Source organism: Dermacentor andersoni, chromosome 6, assembly GCF_023375885.2.
Source record: "Dermacentor andersoni chromosome 6, qqDerAnde1_hic_scaffold, whole genome shotgun sequence".
Taxonomy (NCBI): domain Eukaryota; kingdom Metazoa; phylum Arthropoda; class Arachnida; order Ixodida; family Ixodidae; genus Dermacentor; species Dermacentor andersoni.
In genome coordinates, this window is record NC_092819.1 from 47,620,059 (window position 1) to 47,635,957 (window position 15,899).

A 15,899-nucleotide genomic window follows, 5' to 3' on the forward strand; every position below is an offset into this window, starting at 1 on the left:
CTGTGCTGTTATACTTTGACACACGTTCAAACTGTTAGCCGCAGATTACATTGCGTTACTACTTGGTTCGGTGGATGAGGTTTCCACCCATGAATAAAATAGTTTTGGTTAGTAAAAATGGCATACCTCATAGCGTGAACTATACTTGTCCAGTAAAGCGACCGTTTACGAACTGCGCGAGTGTGCTAAGCAGTGGTAGGTTCTGAATTACAGATATCTTTGTTCTATATAGCACATGGTCCAACCATACGGCATCAACATCTATAGATCCATAAACGTTGTGCGGCGTGACTATGCGAGCTCGTATTGCGGCGTTAGCCCGTTTTCTCTTTCTTTTTTGATAAAGAGGATGATAACCGATTTTTTTTTTAGGTTGTATTCGTTCCGTTCTGTACGACCCGCTCACATGTATTACAGAAATTTTGTCCTGAAAAATAGCCATTGCATTCTTTTTATGCAATCCCTCTCATATATTATGGCTTTACAGGACAAAAAGGCAATGCCGGAGCACATATAGCTTATATTTGTTTCACCAACAGCAGTGGTTGCTGTGTTGAGCAGCACCATCGGCCTCATGCAGAAGGCTAGCGCAGACATACAGCCTACTATACTTGATATGCGTCAGAAGGATTCCGGTGTATCATAAATATTTGATAGCGCCTGCCGCTTAGATCTTTCGTGGTTGCCTTAGGTTGGCCGTACACGAGCATGCGCTCTCATGTTTTAGTCCCTACGCCAAGCGATCAGACAGTGAGCTGATTTACCATTTCATGCTGGTAATACAGAAACACCGGTTCTCTTCGTTGAATTAAAACCGATATATGCAGAATGGTTCGCAACACATAGACCACGGCTGATAATTCATGTCACATGTTTGCGCCTCCAAGAGATATTTCCGCATACTATGCATCGGTAAGATGCACAGGAAGGTTTTCCTGACGATCTTATATGAACGGACATAGCGTAAATTTCACAGAGTATGATCTAAATCATCTCAAAATCGTTCCGCAGCAGGCGACAGCAATACTTTCAAGCAGTGCCGGATCGCCCAAGCCAGAGAGGAGGAAAGGCTCGCCGCGCACCCTTTAATCCTCGCCCGATGAGGTCTATAGTCACACAAAATTGAAGGTGTTTCCGAAAGTGACGATCCAAGCATACAGCACACCTTTCTTGGCCACCCGTGGAATATAGTCCTTCATTTTTAGACGAACGGAGTATTTCGGACTCCCTAAGATTCTGGTGTTTTGGTCGTCCCTGTTGAGCTCAAGTTATCAGCCGGCGACTGTACTTGAAAATTTGCCACCACCTGCATTCTCTTCAGCTTACACTTTGTAAAGCATTGGTCACAATTATGAAAAAAAAAATGAGAGAACAAAAGAGCTGCGCACCCCCAGGTCCTTCTCGGGAGGCTCGAATCTTGATAGGCTATCGGTAAGTTGCTTCGTTGGTGACTTGTGTTTCAGCACGCTGGCAATAGATGGCGGTAACAGAGGCAAAGGCGGGATGTGCGTATGAACATGGTAGCTCATTGTGTTCCCGCTGGGATGTGGATGCAGCCGCTCCTGTTGAGGCGAGGATGAGTGATGCAGCGGCGGATATCCGCCTGATGTAGTCAACCCTAACGGCTGGGCTGACTGCTGGTCCGTACGGTATGGCTGTTGTGGCAATGTGGCTCCACCTGCATGATTGGCAAACTATGCACACTCTCTCCTCGAAGCTTTGCTTCTGCTCGCAAGACAATAAACGATGGAAGTGATTTTCAAAGATTTATCTGTTACAGCCCCCATGAGAGGTTATTTCCCCATCCTTTTCATGATGTCTTTAACCTTTAGGTGCCGAATCACTAGTGCATGGCTGAAAAAACTCAATTTTTTTAATATGGACTTGGCCTAGGACAAACATATATGAAGAATACCAAACACACTTCCCACGTTTATAGGTGAAATTTAATTTCTCGATTCTAATTGAAATTATGTTAATTTTCACAAATCCCCACAAACTTGTTTCTAACATAGCTAAAAAAGAAACAGCGTTATATTCATGCAAATACTGTAGCAGTAGCTTTAAAGGGGCCCTGAACCACTTATTATCAAAGTCAAGAAATACATTTGAAGTTAAAATAGGCTGTTTCAGAAATACTTAACTGCAAAAAGTACTTCAAGGCATTCAGCAAAAGCAGAGTTATTGGCAGTCAAAGATACTGTTCACAGTGCCTCCACTCCTTCTTTAGAGTCTTGCACTGCGAACGCTACGTCGAAGTGGGGTGTGCCCATAACGCTCCACCTGCTGAATGTCGCTGTGGCTCGACACTCAATATTGACTTTGTATGTCCACATATGTGCCACTACTTCCAATTGTGTCGCCTACAGCGCATCAAATGCAGTTCTCAGCTAGCCACAGTGCGCTTAGCCAGTGGACTCATGGCGGCACGCTGCGGCAGCCGCAATATCTACGCTACGTAGAAGACCGCAGCCACATGCAACTCTAGTGCGTATGTGCAGCGTTCGCTTTGTGCACGACAGGGTAGCTAATGTGCGCTCGCGCTCATATGCTCCAGTCTGGCTGCGCTACGTGGTGCGGACCACTTTGTCCTGCACCAGCTTGACCAACGTATAGTAGCCACATCCAACTTGCACATTTTGAAACTCCATCAATAGCTCAATACGAAGCGAAGCCTCAAGAGGTGTCTAACAAGGAGCGGCCAGGAGTGAGCGCGTGCTGGCAAGCGTGCATGTACTCCAACTTTAAGTTTCGCGTGGTTCGAGGCAAGTGGGGTGTTCAAAACTAGCCGAAATTAGCAGGACCCAACAGCTGCAACACCAATAAGCAGGAGGGCCAAAGTTTAAACAATTCCTACAAGGGCGCCGTGGCAAAGCGTGAGCAAACGAAAGTCAGCCTCTTCTAGAAGTACGCAATTATTATGGAAATTCGAAAGCAGATTTTCACTTACTTCAGCCTGTTTATTAAACTGTATCAATAAAAAATACACAGTAACAGTAGGAACAAGTGCAATGATCCAAACACTCTTCTTGATTAATGTTAGTTATTGGCCAATAGCAGCCACGTATGAGAATCTGCTATATTATTATGAAATAAAGCGTTCAGAAAAGAGTAAGCTGGCTTCTGTTCAAAAAAGAATGTTTGAGAAAAAAGTGACTTCATGCTCTGCTTGCAAGCTCCCCGTACCGCGCACAACTAGACAACTTAGCTGAGATGTTCACAGCAGCATATGCTATCCGTGGACTATGTTTTTTCACCAAGCCCAAGGGTGGATCAGGAAAACTCCTTTAAAGAACTATGGTGCAAAAGAAAACTGCATCAAGCAGGTTCTTAAGCTAAAGAAAAAAAAAAAAACCAATGTACTCACTATTGCTTGAATGGGCTTCGTTTCCATTTGTAGGCGAAGCAGCAGCTGCCTGTGGAAGAGGCAGAAGGAGGATGCCAGAGCTATTTCGCTGAAAATTTTGTTTTCACAATGAGGTTTGATTATTCCTTAATGTACTAAAATAAATCTAAGCATGTTACACAACTGGTGGCTAAACCTTAAAGGGCCCCTCACCAGGTCTGGCTATTTTGAGCTGAGAAGCGTGAAGCATGCATTCCGTGGTAACGATTGTGTCTGCAAAATATTACATCGCTACGTACTGTGAAAAGATCTGAAATTTCAAATCGAACGCCGTTTTCCCCTCTCCCTGCGGCCACCGTGCTCCAAGCCACAGGATGACGTACATGTGCTAGTGCGCCTACGTACACGTGTTCACACTAAGACGTCACTCGTTGTGACACGTGATTTCGAGAATTATTCAAGCCAACATCTGTTATTTGTGTAATATTATGCTTGAATAGACTAATTAAAAGTTAGAGAAATAATAAAACACACAAACCGAATGTCTGCATGTTTTTGTCTTCCTTAGCACCACAGGAACAGAGATGTACTTCCGTTTCATCTGCTTGTTCCCATGTCGTGCAGTCGCGCGCGCAGACACGGAAACTGCCATTTTCTATCGTATTCCAGCGCGGGAAGATGCTCTGTGATATGCTTGTGGCTGCCTCAGTATTCGTGTAGCAATGACTTATAGTGCTAGTCATGTGTCCTCGTGCACAGCGTGCGAAATCATGCGCTGTGCGAAACGAGACAATCACAACATTTCACGCGCGACGCCCTCAGTGGAGGTGTGCCGCGCCACAAAAAAGCTAGGAGAAAAAAAAAAAAAAAAAAAAAATGAAGGCGGGGCCCGTGACGTATGCCCTACGCAATCCTTGAGGTCTGGTATGGGTGAATGCAGGGAAGGAATTTCGCTTGCAGAGGCTAGATGGGGCAAGTGGAGAGAGTGCCTCGCTTGGCAGTGGAGCTCGCTTCCTGAAATCATGGGTTTCTCGCACTGAAATATTTCTATCTCGGCTATTAATGAGCCGATGCGAAAAATTTTTGCAGCAGAACACTCCCCAGATGACACGTAACAACTTCCGGCATATAACCAAAATTTGCTATGGCGCCTGGTGAGGGACCCCTCAAGGCTGTTTCATTTGCTGTGACTAAAATGAGAAAACCCAGTGCAGTCACACATTTTTGGTAATATTCACAATTAAAGGGGCTCTGCAGCTCTCCCAAGAAAGCTTATTGGGCAGCACCGATAGCAGCAATTTCATGCACTTCTGGTGACAGATGTGACGTCGAAGAGTGGCACTATGATCATTAGTTTAAAATATTATGTGCTATTTACATTTGCACGATATTGCGAGTACTGGGAAAAAATCTATAGCATTACGTTTTACTACCATTTCAATTATTTCCTACTTATCAGACAAAGTGTTACAATGATGGGAACGACTCATAAACATGCTGAGCACATGGTGTACCAACAGCCGCCTAACGAAAAACGAAAGCTGTTGTAACCATAGCAGTGATGCCATGGCCTTCAGGAGCGGACTGCAAGCAGCCCGATTGTGGAGGCATGGGAAGGCCATCAACAAGCTGAGCAGGCTTGGCAACCATGGCATGCCACTTTCCACTAATTTCCTGCTGCTACTGGCCCAATGATGTCATGAGAGAATGAAACGTGGCAGCTAGAGCCACAAAAACTCGAGTTGAGGGTAACTCTAAATTTGCCTGTGTTTTGAAATTTATCTAACCATTACCTTGGGTTTGTATGTAATTATCCTAATTCCCTTTTGCGCCTTGTTCTTTGACATGCTAAAGATAGATCTAGAACAACCATGGTGGACTTAAAAGATGTATTGCAGAACCCGTTTAATGCTTTAGCATGTTCTCAAGATGGTGTGACTTTAGAAATAGCAGGGCCAAACCTTGCTGCATGTGAGGAACTGGTGGCTTACAAACTCTGCTGAAATAGCGGACATAAATCTCATCAAGCTTACATTTAATAAAAGTACATATTTTGTCATATGAAACAAATTTTTTTTAATTAGAAGACTATATCAGGAACGCGGCAGCAGTGGGGTATGAAAACGTCTTATGCATGCTGTATGGGCAGTGTGTGGGCATATTGAGTACAGGAATGATGAAATTAAATGCACAAGTTAAATTTGCTTACGCATTAGGAAGCATAGATGCCTATCTTATGTTACAGCTACAGGGCATCTCCAAGTACAATTTTGCAATCATGCTCTCTGCCTATTCATAGACAGCCCATTTGTTTTTCAGAGGGTGTTTGGGCACCAGGGTAAAAAAATGACCCCCCCACCCCCTACTTGTGGCGCCCAAGACTGCCTTGTGTTGCTTGAGCCCGCCGCACTCATAGATGGTTGGGGCTCATGCTCTTGCCTCAATCTCCTGCACTCCCTACAGAGAGACACATCCCGCCCAAAATTTTGTTGTGGTTGGCTTTTAACCCTTTCAGTGTCAGGTTTTCTAACATTCCCAGTTTTGTTTCTGACAAAGGAACATGGTAGGACAGAAACACGGAAATGTATCGGTGCATCAGTGACGCTGAAATGGCTAAGCAAGGAAAGGGGCTGAACATGTACTTATGCTGGCAACATTCGGCAAAATAAAGGATGATAGCAGTGATTCCCTTATGTCCAGAGCTTGCCACCAGTTTCACTAGTACATGACGTGCCATCATGAGCTAAAGAAGTCTTGTAGTTTTGGCACACACACAGTTTGCTGACCGTGAGCAATAAATGCTCTTGTACAGTGTGCTTTTAATAAAACTACAAATTTCAAGCAAAGAGTTAACTGCTGGCGTATGTAACGCTTGTAATGTTCAAGTGTGTGTGCTACATTGTGTTATGAAATAATTGCATACAGATGCCTGCATATGTGCAACCCTAAATGTACAGGCTGAAGAGAACTATACAAAGAACTTTCAGTTCCGAGTTAAATCTGTTGCAGCCATAGAGTTTCTTACGACAACGCCTACAATGAAATTGGTGCCACCATCTATGGGGCTTTCCTAAAGGGCGATGTGCCATCATGTGAATGACAGCATATGTGTCTGCGAGGCTTGTGTTGCCTTTTATTATAAGAGGCTTCATCTAAAACGTAGATATGGCTACACAAATAATGCGTTCATCAAGTAAAATCTTCATAAGAGGTTTTCATTCCCCAATTCATTCACTCTCTGGAACAACATGCAAATCAGTGGCTGAGTCAGCTAGAGATCTGGTTAAATAGCAACGAACTTGACTTAAATATAAAGAAAACACAATATATTATTTTCCGCCCCAAAAACAAGCCCTTGAATCATCACGTCCAACTACAGATCTATAATACCAATCGATTACCAACAAATTCTTGCCGCTTCCTGGATGTCTGTTTGAAATATGACTTAACATGGACGGATCACGTGGATCACGTTCGTCTGAAAGCATCTAGGTCTATTGGTTTGTTGCAATGAGTAAAATATCTTTTACCTCTGCATCTGAGAAAGCAGGTTTATTTTTCCGTAGTTCACTCCTATTTTATTACCTGTCAATTTTATGTACTGTCAGCTAGTTTGGGGCACATGTAACAAATCAGATTCAGATCGCCTTTTCTCGCTTCAGTTCAGGGCTTTGAAGACGGTATTCCGTTCCGCACCTATTACCAAAGAATCCCTGTACGACGCAGTTAAGGTACTGCCGTACTATCAACTTTAGAGTTTCTCATTGGTTGTACTTATTTTTCATAACATTAAGCATTTTACATTCTTCTCCACTAAGTACTTAAACAGGAACCTTACCCATAACTTGCGCACTATATCTATGGTTTCGTCAAAGTCAGGTACAAATTATGGTACTCAGATCATAGACAACCAAATAGTTACGCTCTTTAATACATATCCTTTAATGATCAACTGCATAAAGGATTGAAAAACCCTTTCTCAATTTAAGAAAATAATGAAATTGATGCTTTTGTGAGAAGGTTTATTGGTGGCGCCTAATGCGAAGGCACAGCGACCGGGAACGGCGAGGCAGCCCGAAGCACTGTCCAAACGGACGCCAGCAATCAACAGCGCGAGCGGAGACGAGCCGCGTGTTGGCGATGCGGCTGTGCCGCGAGGCGCGTCTTCTTCTTCACAATCTCCCCCCGGACAAAAAGAGCCATCCTGGCGCCTTAAGAATCGGGAGGTAGAGGGTCGTGGTAGGGCTTGAGACGCGAGACGTGGACAATATCACGTCCACGCCGGCGCAAGTCTTCAGGTGGTGACAGGGGCTCAATGAGAAAATTCACCGGGGACGTTTGTTCCAAGACTCGGTAAGGCCCTTCGAATTTTGGGACAAGTTTGGAGGAAAGCCCCGGCGTTTGGAAAGGGACCGACAACCACACAAGAACGCCTGGAGCGTAGGTGGTGTTTGGACGCGTGTCGATGCGGTTTTCTTTCTGGCGCTGCTGTTGCTCTGCCGTAAAGGAGCGCGCTAGCTGGCGGCATTCTGCGGCTTGTCGGGCGACGTCGGACACAGGTAGACACTCGGAGGCGTCAGGACGGTATGGAAGGAGCGTGTCGATGGTATGCGTGGGCTCGCGGCCATACAGGAGGAAGAAAGGTGAAAATCCCGTAGTGGCCTGGATTGCGGTGTTGTACGCGAACGTGATGAATGGAAGGATGCGGTCCCAGTTACCATGATCAGATGCCACGTACATAGAGAGCATATCACCAAGTGTGCGGTTAAATCGCTCTGTGAGCCCGTTAGTCTGTGGATGGTATGCCGTGCTTGTCCGATGAATAATGTGGCATTCCGAAAGCAAACTTTCGACGACTTCGGAGAGGAAGGCGCGACCTCGATCGCTGAGGAGTTCTCGAGGTGCGCCGTGTCGAAGCACGAAGCGATGTAGGACGAAAGAGGCTACATCCCGCGCTGTAGCACTTGGTAAGGCAGCAGTTTCGGCGTAGCGTGTCAAATGGTCAACAGCAACTACGATCCACCGATTGCCGTCTGGCGTCATAGGAAGCGGGCCGTATAGGTCGATGCCGACGCGATCGAAGGGTGCGGCAGGGCACGGGAGCGGCTGCAAGGCACCAGACGGGCGTAAAGGCGGCGATTTGCGGCGTTGACAGTCAAGACAGCACCGAACAAACTTGTGTACAAAATTGTACATGCCGCGCCAGTAGTAGCGGTGGCGAATTCGTTCGTACGTCTTGAAGACTCCGGCGTGGCCACACTGCGGATCGTTGTGGAAGGCGGCACATATTTGAGACCTTAAGCTGCGGGGAACCACCAGGAGCCACCGACGACCTTCAGGGGTGTAATTGCGTCGGTGCAGCAGCTGGTCGCGAATGGCAAAATGAACTGCTTGGCGTCGGAGGGTTCGGGATACAGGGATGGTCGACGATCCAGAAAGATAGTCGAAAAGAGAAGCGATCCACGGGTCACGACGTTGTGCGGTGACAAAGGAGTCCATGTCGAGAGATGACACGGAATGTGCGGAGGTTGTTCCGCAGGCCGAGTCTGGAGGTAAAGGTGAACGAGACAAGGCGTCTGCGTCGGAGTGTGTGCGTCCGCTGCGGTATACGACACGAATATCGTACTCCTGGATGCGTAGTGCCCAACGGGCTAGGCGGCCAGTGGGATCTTTCAAGTTGGCGAGCCAACAAAGCGCATGGTGATCTGTGACCAAGTCGAATGGGCGCCCGTACAGATATGGTCGAAACTTGCCAAGTGCCCATACTAAAGCCAAGCACTCTTTTTCGGTCACGCTGTAATTGGCCTCAGGCTTCGTCAGCGTGCGACTCGCATAGGCGACTACGTATTCGGGGTAGCCCGGCTTTCGTTGGGCGAGGACGGCGCCGAGACCAACCCCGCTGGCATCTGTATGTACTTCAGTTGCAGCTGACGGGTCGAAATGGCGAAGAATAGGTGGGGAGATGAGAAGACGACGCAGCGTAGCAAAGGCGGAGTCACATGCAGGGGACCAGCAGGAGAGGGCGGCGTCGCCGCGTAGAAGCTGAGTCAATGGCGCCATGATCGATGCGAAATTTCGAACAAAGCGCCGGAAATATGAGCATAGGCCCACGAAGCTTCGAAGTTCTTTGATGGTCTGAGGCTTCGGAAATTCAGCGACTGCTCGAAGTTTTGCAGGATCGGGTAGAACGCCATCCTTGGACACAACGTGGCCTAAAATGGTAAGCGCTCGCGCGGCGAAGCGGCATTTCTTGAGGTTGAGTTGAAGGCCAGCGTTCGTTAGACAGGTCAAAACTTGTCTGAGGCGGAGCAGGTGAGTAGGAAAATCAGGCGAGAAAACCACGACATCGTCGAGGTAACACAAACATATAGACCACTTGAGGCCACGCAGCGTGTTGTCCATGAGTCGTTCAAAGGTGGCAGGGGCGTTACAAAGCCCGAAAGGCATCACCTTAAATTCATATAAGCCGTCAGGTGTAATGAATGCGGTTTTCTGGCGATCGGCAGCAGCCATCGGGACCTGCCAGTACCCTGAACGCAAGTCAAGGGACGAGAAGAATTCTGCTCCCTGAAGACTGTCGAGGGCGTCGTCGATGCGCGGCAAAGGATAGACGTCTTTGCGCGTTACCTTATTTAACCGACGGTAGTCGACGCAAAAGCGAATAGACCCGTCCTTCTTGCGAACGAGAACGACAGGAGATGCCCAGGGACTGTGCGAAGGTTGAATAACATCACGGCGCAGCATATCTTCGACTTGGGTGGTAATGACACGACGCTCTTCGGCAGAAACGCGGTACGGTCGTTGACGTAACGGCTGATGTGAACCGGTGTCAATGTAGTGCTGCACTTCCGACGTGCGGCCCAGGCGAGGTTGTGAAACGTCGAATGAATTTCTAAATTTGTGCAGGAGATCAAGAAGGTCGGCGCGTTCGGCAGGTGTGAGGGTATCGGCGATGGCATTCGAGAACGCATCCCTGGACGTTTCCTCAAGCGCGGACATCGAAGACGGTTGGCCGGAGTCGACATCAAAAGAGTCTCCGGGGACGTCAACCAAAGACGAAGAGTCGAGGAGTTCCACGAAGCCAAGGCATTCGCCAACGAGCAACGTAATAGGCGCACAGAGGGGATTGTAAAAGTATATATTGCTGCAGCCGCCAGCCATGTCAAGCGTCGCGAAGGGTAGTGGGAGAGATTTACGGCTCATGAAGACGTCGGACGGTGTGAAGAGGACCGTTGCATCAGTAATGGCATCGCAAGAGACAGGTACGAGGGCGAAGGAGCCAGGTGGAATATCTGTGTCCTCGCGCACGGTAAGTTTAGAAGGGCGGTCGCAATCATCGTCCAAGGGTGCGTCACAAGGGGAAAATTCAACTTCGGCGCGTGCGCAGTCGATCACGGCTTTATGGCTGGATAAGAAGTCCCATCCGAGGATGACGTCATGTGAGCAGGTGGGAAGGACAATACACTCGACGATGTAAACAATGCCGTGAATAAGCACACGTACAGTACAGGCTGCGTGCGGAGTGACGTGCTGCGCGCTTGCCGTACGAAGCGACAGTCCAGAAAGCGGCGTGGTCACCTTGCGCAGCGAACGGCACAGTTTGGCGGCTATCACAGAAACGGCTGCGCCGGTATCCACAAGAGCGAATGCAGGAACACCTTCTACACAAATTTCGACCACGTTAGCAGGAGAGGCGCGAGGACTTAGACAGTTCGAATGGGGCGCAGTTCTTGCCTCTTGAACTGCGACGTTCAGTTTTCCTGGTCAGGTGGTGCGGGTCGCCGACGCATTGGGGAGAGCGAGCGTCGGCGAGGGGATGGCGAGCGACGTGAAGGAAATTCTGGGATGTCAGCACGAGCGTACGGTTGGGGGGAAGGAGCGGCGTATTGGCGAAATGGCTGGCTGCCGTACTGGAAGGGCCGCGAGGCGTCGCCAAACGCTTGAGGGCGACGGCGGCAATATCGGGCGACGTGTCCGGGAGTGCAGCAAGAATAACAGATAGGTCGATTGTCGGGTGTCCTCCAAGGATTAGCTCGCGGTGTGGTCCAAGATGCAGCATGGGTTGCCGGTGGCAGCGGTTGGGACTGGGTCGCGAAAGACGACTGTGGAGGCCTGCGCACTGCCTGCGCGTACGTGAGAGGCGCGGCCACAGGCAAGACTGGCTGCGCATAGGTGAGAGGCGTGGCGACAGGCTGCACTGGTAGCGTAGAGTTGAGATTCGCGGCTGCAGGCGGCTGATGGTGTGCGGAAGCGACAACTTGGGCGACCTCTTCTGAAATGAGGGTGCGGAGCGTGTTTGGAATACGGGAGGTGGGCTCCTGAGTGAAGGGGACTAAAGAAAGTTGGCGGGCAACTTCCTCACGCACGAAGTCCTTGACCCGCTGAAGAAATGAGGATGGGTCGTACATGTTGTCAAGGCTCGCCAACAAGTCGTCGCTTCCCAGAGGACGCCGAGTCGAAGCCCGTTGCTTCCTTAACTCATCGTAACTTTGGCATAGGCTGACAACTTCAGACACAGTGCGCGGATTCCTGGCTAGGAGCATCTGGAATGCGCCGTCATCGATGCCTTTCAGTATATGGCGAATTCGCTCAGCTTCGGGCATTGCGGCGTTGACTCGTTTGCAAAGGTCCACGACGTCTTCGATGTAGCTCGTGAACGTTTCGGCCGTCTGCTGTGCTCGGGCGCGCAAGCGTTGTTCGGCGCGCAGCTTGCGAACAGCGGGTCGGCCGAACACTTCCGTAAAGGTTGTCTTGAAGAGTGACCATGTGGGTACGTCACTTTCGTGGTTGTGAAACCACAGTTGGGCAACACCAGCCAGATAAAAGATGACGTGCGTTAACTTGGCTGGATCATCCCACTTGTTGTGTGCGCTCACCCGTTCATATGACGCAAACCAGTCTTCTACGTCTTCGTCGTCTGCACCGCTGAAGATCTTGGGGTCCCGTTGTCGTGGAACGCCGGTGCAGGTGACGGACTGTGGCGTCGGTGCCGTTTGGGATGAGCTGTCGGTCATGGCGGGTGGTAGCGTTCTTGATCTTAGCTCCAGGGTTTCAAGCGACGGGGTTTGAGTCCCAGCACCTCCACCAATTGTGAGAAGGTTTATTGGTGGCGCCTAATGCGAAGGCACAGCGACCGGGAACGGCGAGGCAGCCCGAAGCACTGTCCAAACGGACGCCAGCAATCAACAGCGCGAGCGGAGACGAGCCGCGTGTTGGCGATGCGGCTGTGCCGCGAGGCGCGTCTTCTTCTTCACACTTTCTTCTCCTGCCTCTTTTGCTTAGAATTGTACCTTTCTTTTGTCTTGAGCAAGTGCAATTTGAATGATTTTCTACATCATTGTTTCCGTGAGTTGGAATGATGTAATCAATGTATAATGTCAAATCATAGGATAATTTGTCATATGTAAAACAGCATGTATTGCTGAATTTTCACTGATTGCTTTGATCTCTCAATGTAGTGCAGTATTTTGTCATGCCGACCTGCTGTCACGATGTGTGATCCTGAGGTAATGCCCTGTCACGAGGAATTGTAGCCTCCTTTTGCCGCGCCTTGTGGACATCCTGTACCATCTACGTACGTCCAAATAAACTGAACTGAATTCAATATTACATCTTCCAATGAAGCTTGCTCCCCTACAATGCATAACCAAGCCAAGAAAAGCAAGAACAGATGACAAACTGTTCCAAAGCGAACGTGAATCTTGTTGGCTGTCTTCCAACTTTAGCGGTCCACTGATACTTTTTACGTTTCATATAATTGTACACCCAATAACAAGTTCCCAGAAATAAAAAAAAACGTTTTTGTCTAGTAATAAAGCTAAAACAGCTTTTGAGATGCTGTTTTAGTGTAAAATAAATCATTAGGAGAGACAGAACGGTGCTTGCCAGGTGGCGCCTTCAAGGCGTCCTGGCTCTCCGAGGACAATGCCAATCCGAAGTCAAAATATACCGGCATTCCCATGCATGCCACAGTGCAGCAGCGCTAGATTTCTCTCTAGGTAGTATAGTGAGAAACTTTATGGTCGCAGTGTTGCTTGCGATTTATGATTAGGAAAAACTCACCCATTGATATAACAGTACAAAAGGGACATGCTCACTACAGCTGTCCACAACAATATGCACAACGCATACAAAGCATGGATCTGATTTTGATGAAGTGAAAGGCATCTGAAAAACACACTCACATTGTTTTCTGGTTGTGTAGACTGCAGACATGCTAAAACATCATTCAATTGGGCTGATAAATTTTGAAGGTTTGGCACAAGCTCCACTGAGGAGGCGCTTGCACCTGCAAGTGGATTTCACCGAGAGAGTGAGGGAGAGAGAGTGAAAGGAACAACATTAAAAGCTGGACATGCATGATTGAGCCACAAATGCTGTTACTAAAATCCGTAATGCATCAAGCTGCTGATAGGTGATAGACATCAGCAATCCATAGCAATTCTTTGATAAAAGGAATAACTACTTTCAGCACAAAAAGGCTGCAGTACTGTTCTGCTGCACATTTGATGTGTCAGGGCTAGTTCTTTTAAGAGTTTGACAAGCAATCTTTCACTATTACAAGTTCGGCGCAATTCACCTGCCACTGGTTTGTAAGCCATACGCATGCACTAACTCATAATGCTCTGCATTTCACAAGCCAGCAATGGTCTTACTCCCCAAGTGCTCCGCAAAAACACTGCAATTTCTATTGCAGTGCAACTAAAACATCTTTACTTACTCCTCCTGAACTTGATTAGCTGATACGAGTACATACAAATATTTCCTGCCATGACAGCAACATACAGCAAAGACAGTTCCAAAATGGCAGGAAAAACAAAATGCGAACTGAATCAAGTGAAGGCATGTCAACAACACACAGCAACGAACTAAAGCACTGAAGTTACGGATGTACCATTGCTTATTGCCCCTAATGATAAGATTGCATTGGCCTATCATTGAGAGGCAAAGTGGTGACGTTAAGGTTAAGGTAATGATAAAGTGTACGCAATGCCATGTGAATATGAAACTATGTGTCAGTGCACCATCTGTCAGCTTAATGAAATAGATGTTTTTACAGGCGAATGATTTTTCAATGTTCCTTTTGCGTCGAAATTACATGAGACTACTATTATCACTTCAAATTTCCCTCACTCTCCTTTCTTCTGATGGAGGCATAATGCAAGAACACTCGTACAGAACGTTAGATGCACATAAAGGAATTGCAGATGGTGAAAATTATTGTAAAGCCCAGTCTCTCAAAGCTCCCATGTTGATTTAAGATGTTAAAAACCATGAATCAATTACCACACTTACTTTCTTCAACAGATAAGAGATGACAGTGACTAGTTTGCCCTTCGACTGCAGTTCGGTCAGGGCAGTTTTACTGTCAATGCAGAAATGAATGCTACTCTGCTATTGCTACGTACATGCCAAGCGCAATAATATGCCTGTGGGGAAGTTCACAACGGGCAATTCTAACTATGAATACTACAGAAAACTGTAGTTCAAAAATAAGGCAATTGAGCATTTACTATATGTTAATGAAGATTTGCATAAAGAAATGCAAGCATAATGATAGAAAACGATGTGCAAGACCACCAGCATACCATGGGTTTGTGTAATTTGAAAGCCAGCATCAAGAAGTTGCATAAGGTTCTTGCCACCGATGCTGGTCGGGTACTCCCTGCCCCTCCGCACATATTCCGCGTATTCCTTTAAGTCGGGGCTTTCTCTCAAAAAAGTCTCCCAAGTGGCGTGACACCCTGTAGATTTCAGGTAACCTAAGAACATAAAAAATGGAAAGGGAACAAAACATAGCAGCGTGTGCTATAGCCCGCACTCTTGAACGAGGTCTGCGAGAGAACGCTACCCACCAAGAACCAAGCGGGCGATTTCAGATGGCATCAAGTAGTCCATGGTGACTGGTGTTATCGTGCGTGAATCCCGCAAACTCGACAACAGAAGCTGATCAGAACTTAGACGCCCTGCTGAGGACAAGAAATAACAGTGATTAAAACATACGTTCACATGGTACAAAACTAGAGGTATTGAAATGCAATAAAATAGACGACAACACTGAGCACATGTCACGAAGGCACGCTCAGCGCACCTAGGATCAAGGCTGGTCGCATCGTACAATGTACAACCTCCTTATGTACACACGCTGCTGCAGCGTGTGCACGTCCTTAATGTCCTTTAGTATTAACAATTTCTGTTGCAATAGCATCACAAGCGTTAGTAGACGACGAAGAGTCAACAAAACGGGTGTTCCCGCCTCAAGTCAGCATATGACATGCGTAATTGCGACAATGCTGAGAACTTCGTAAGTCATTCGGAAGAAATCGTGACTTAACTGTAGAACTTGTTCGTTGTAACATTGAAATTGGGACTCTGTTCTCACTCCATTTCGGCAAATTGAAGGTCACCGTCGACGCAAAACCTTTAAAACTCGCATGTTTCACAAAACACCAACCGAAAGCACAGCGGGCTGACTGCTAAGCCAAGCGGCTGGAAACGCGCGTAAAAGCACGAACGGATGTACCCAATCCACTCCGTGAGCCAAAAGCCAAAT

The 15,899-nt window shown here is 47.5% G+C and overlaps 1 protein-coding gene across 2 annotated transcripts in view; it reads right to left on the bottom strand.

Annotated features, from left to right (window-relative positions):
- The window catches only part of LOC126522038 (uncharacterized), a 66,133-nt gene extending 50,285 nt beyond the window's left edge, over positions 1 to 15,848 (bottom strand). For both annotated transcript variants that reach the window (XM_055066223.1, XM_050170815.2), the window contains exons 1-6: positions 15,682 to 15,848; positions 15,202 to 15,312; positions 14,935 to 15,108; positions 13,531 to 13,634; positions 3,368 to 3,416; positions 1,389 to 1,678 (exon numbers count right to left, since the gene is read on the bottom strand). In XM_055066223.1, the coding sequence (XP_054922198.1) occupies positions 1,389 to 1,678; positions 3,368 to 3,416; positions 13,531 to 13,634; positions 14,935 to 15,108; positions 15,202 to 15,244 (660 nt within the window). In that variant the 5' untranslated portion in view covers positions 15,245 to 15,312; positions 15,682 to 15,848. The remainder of the gene's footprint in view (positions 1 to 1,388; positions 1,679 to 3,367; positions 3,417 to 13,530; positions 13,635 to 14,934; positions 15,109 to 15,201; positions 15,313 to 15,681) is intronic.
- Between the last annotated feature and the right edge of the window lie 51 nt (positions 15,849 to 15,899).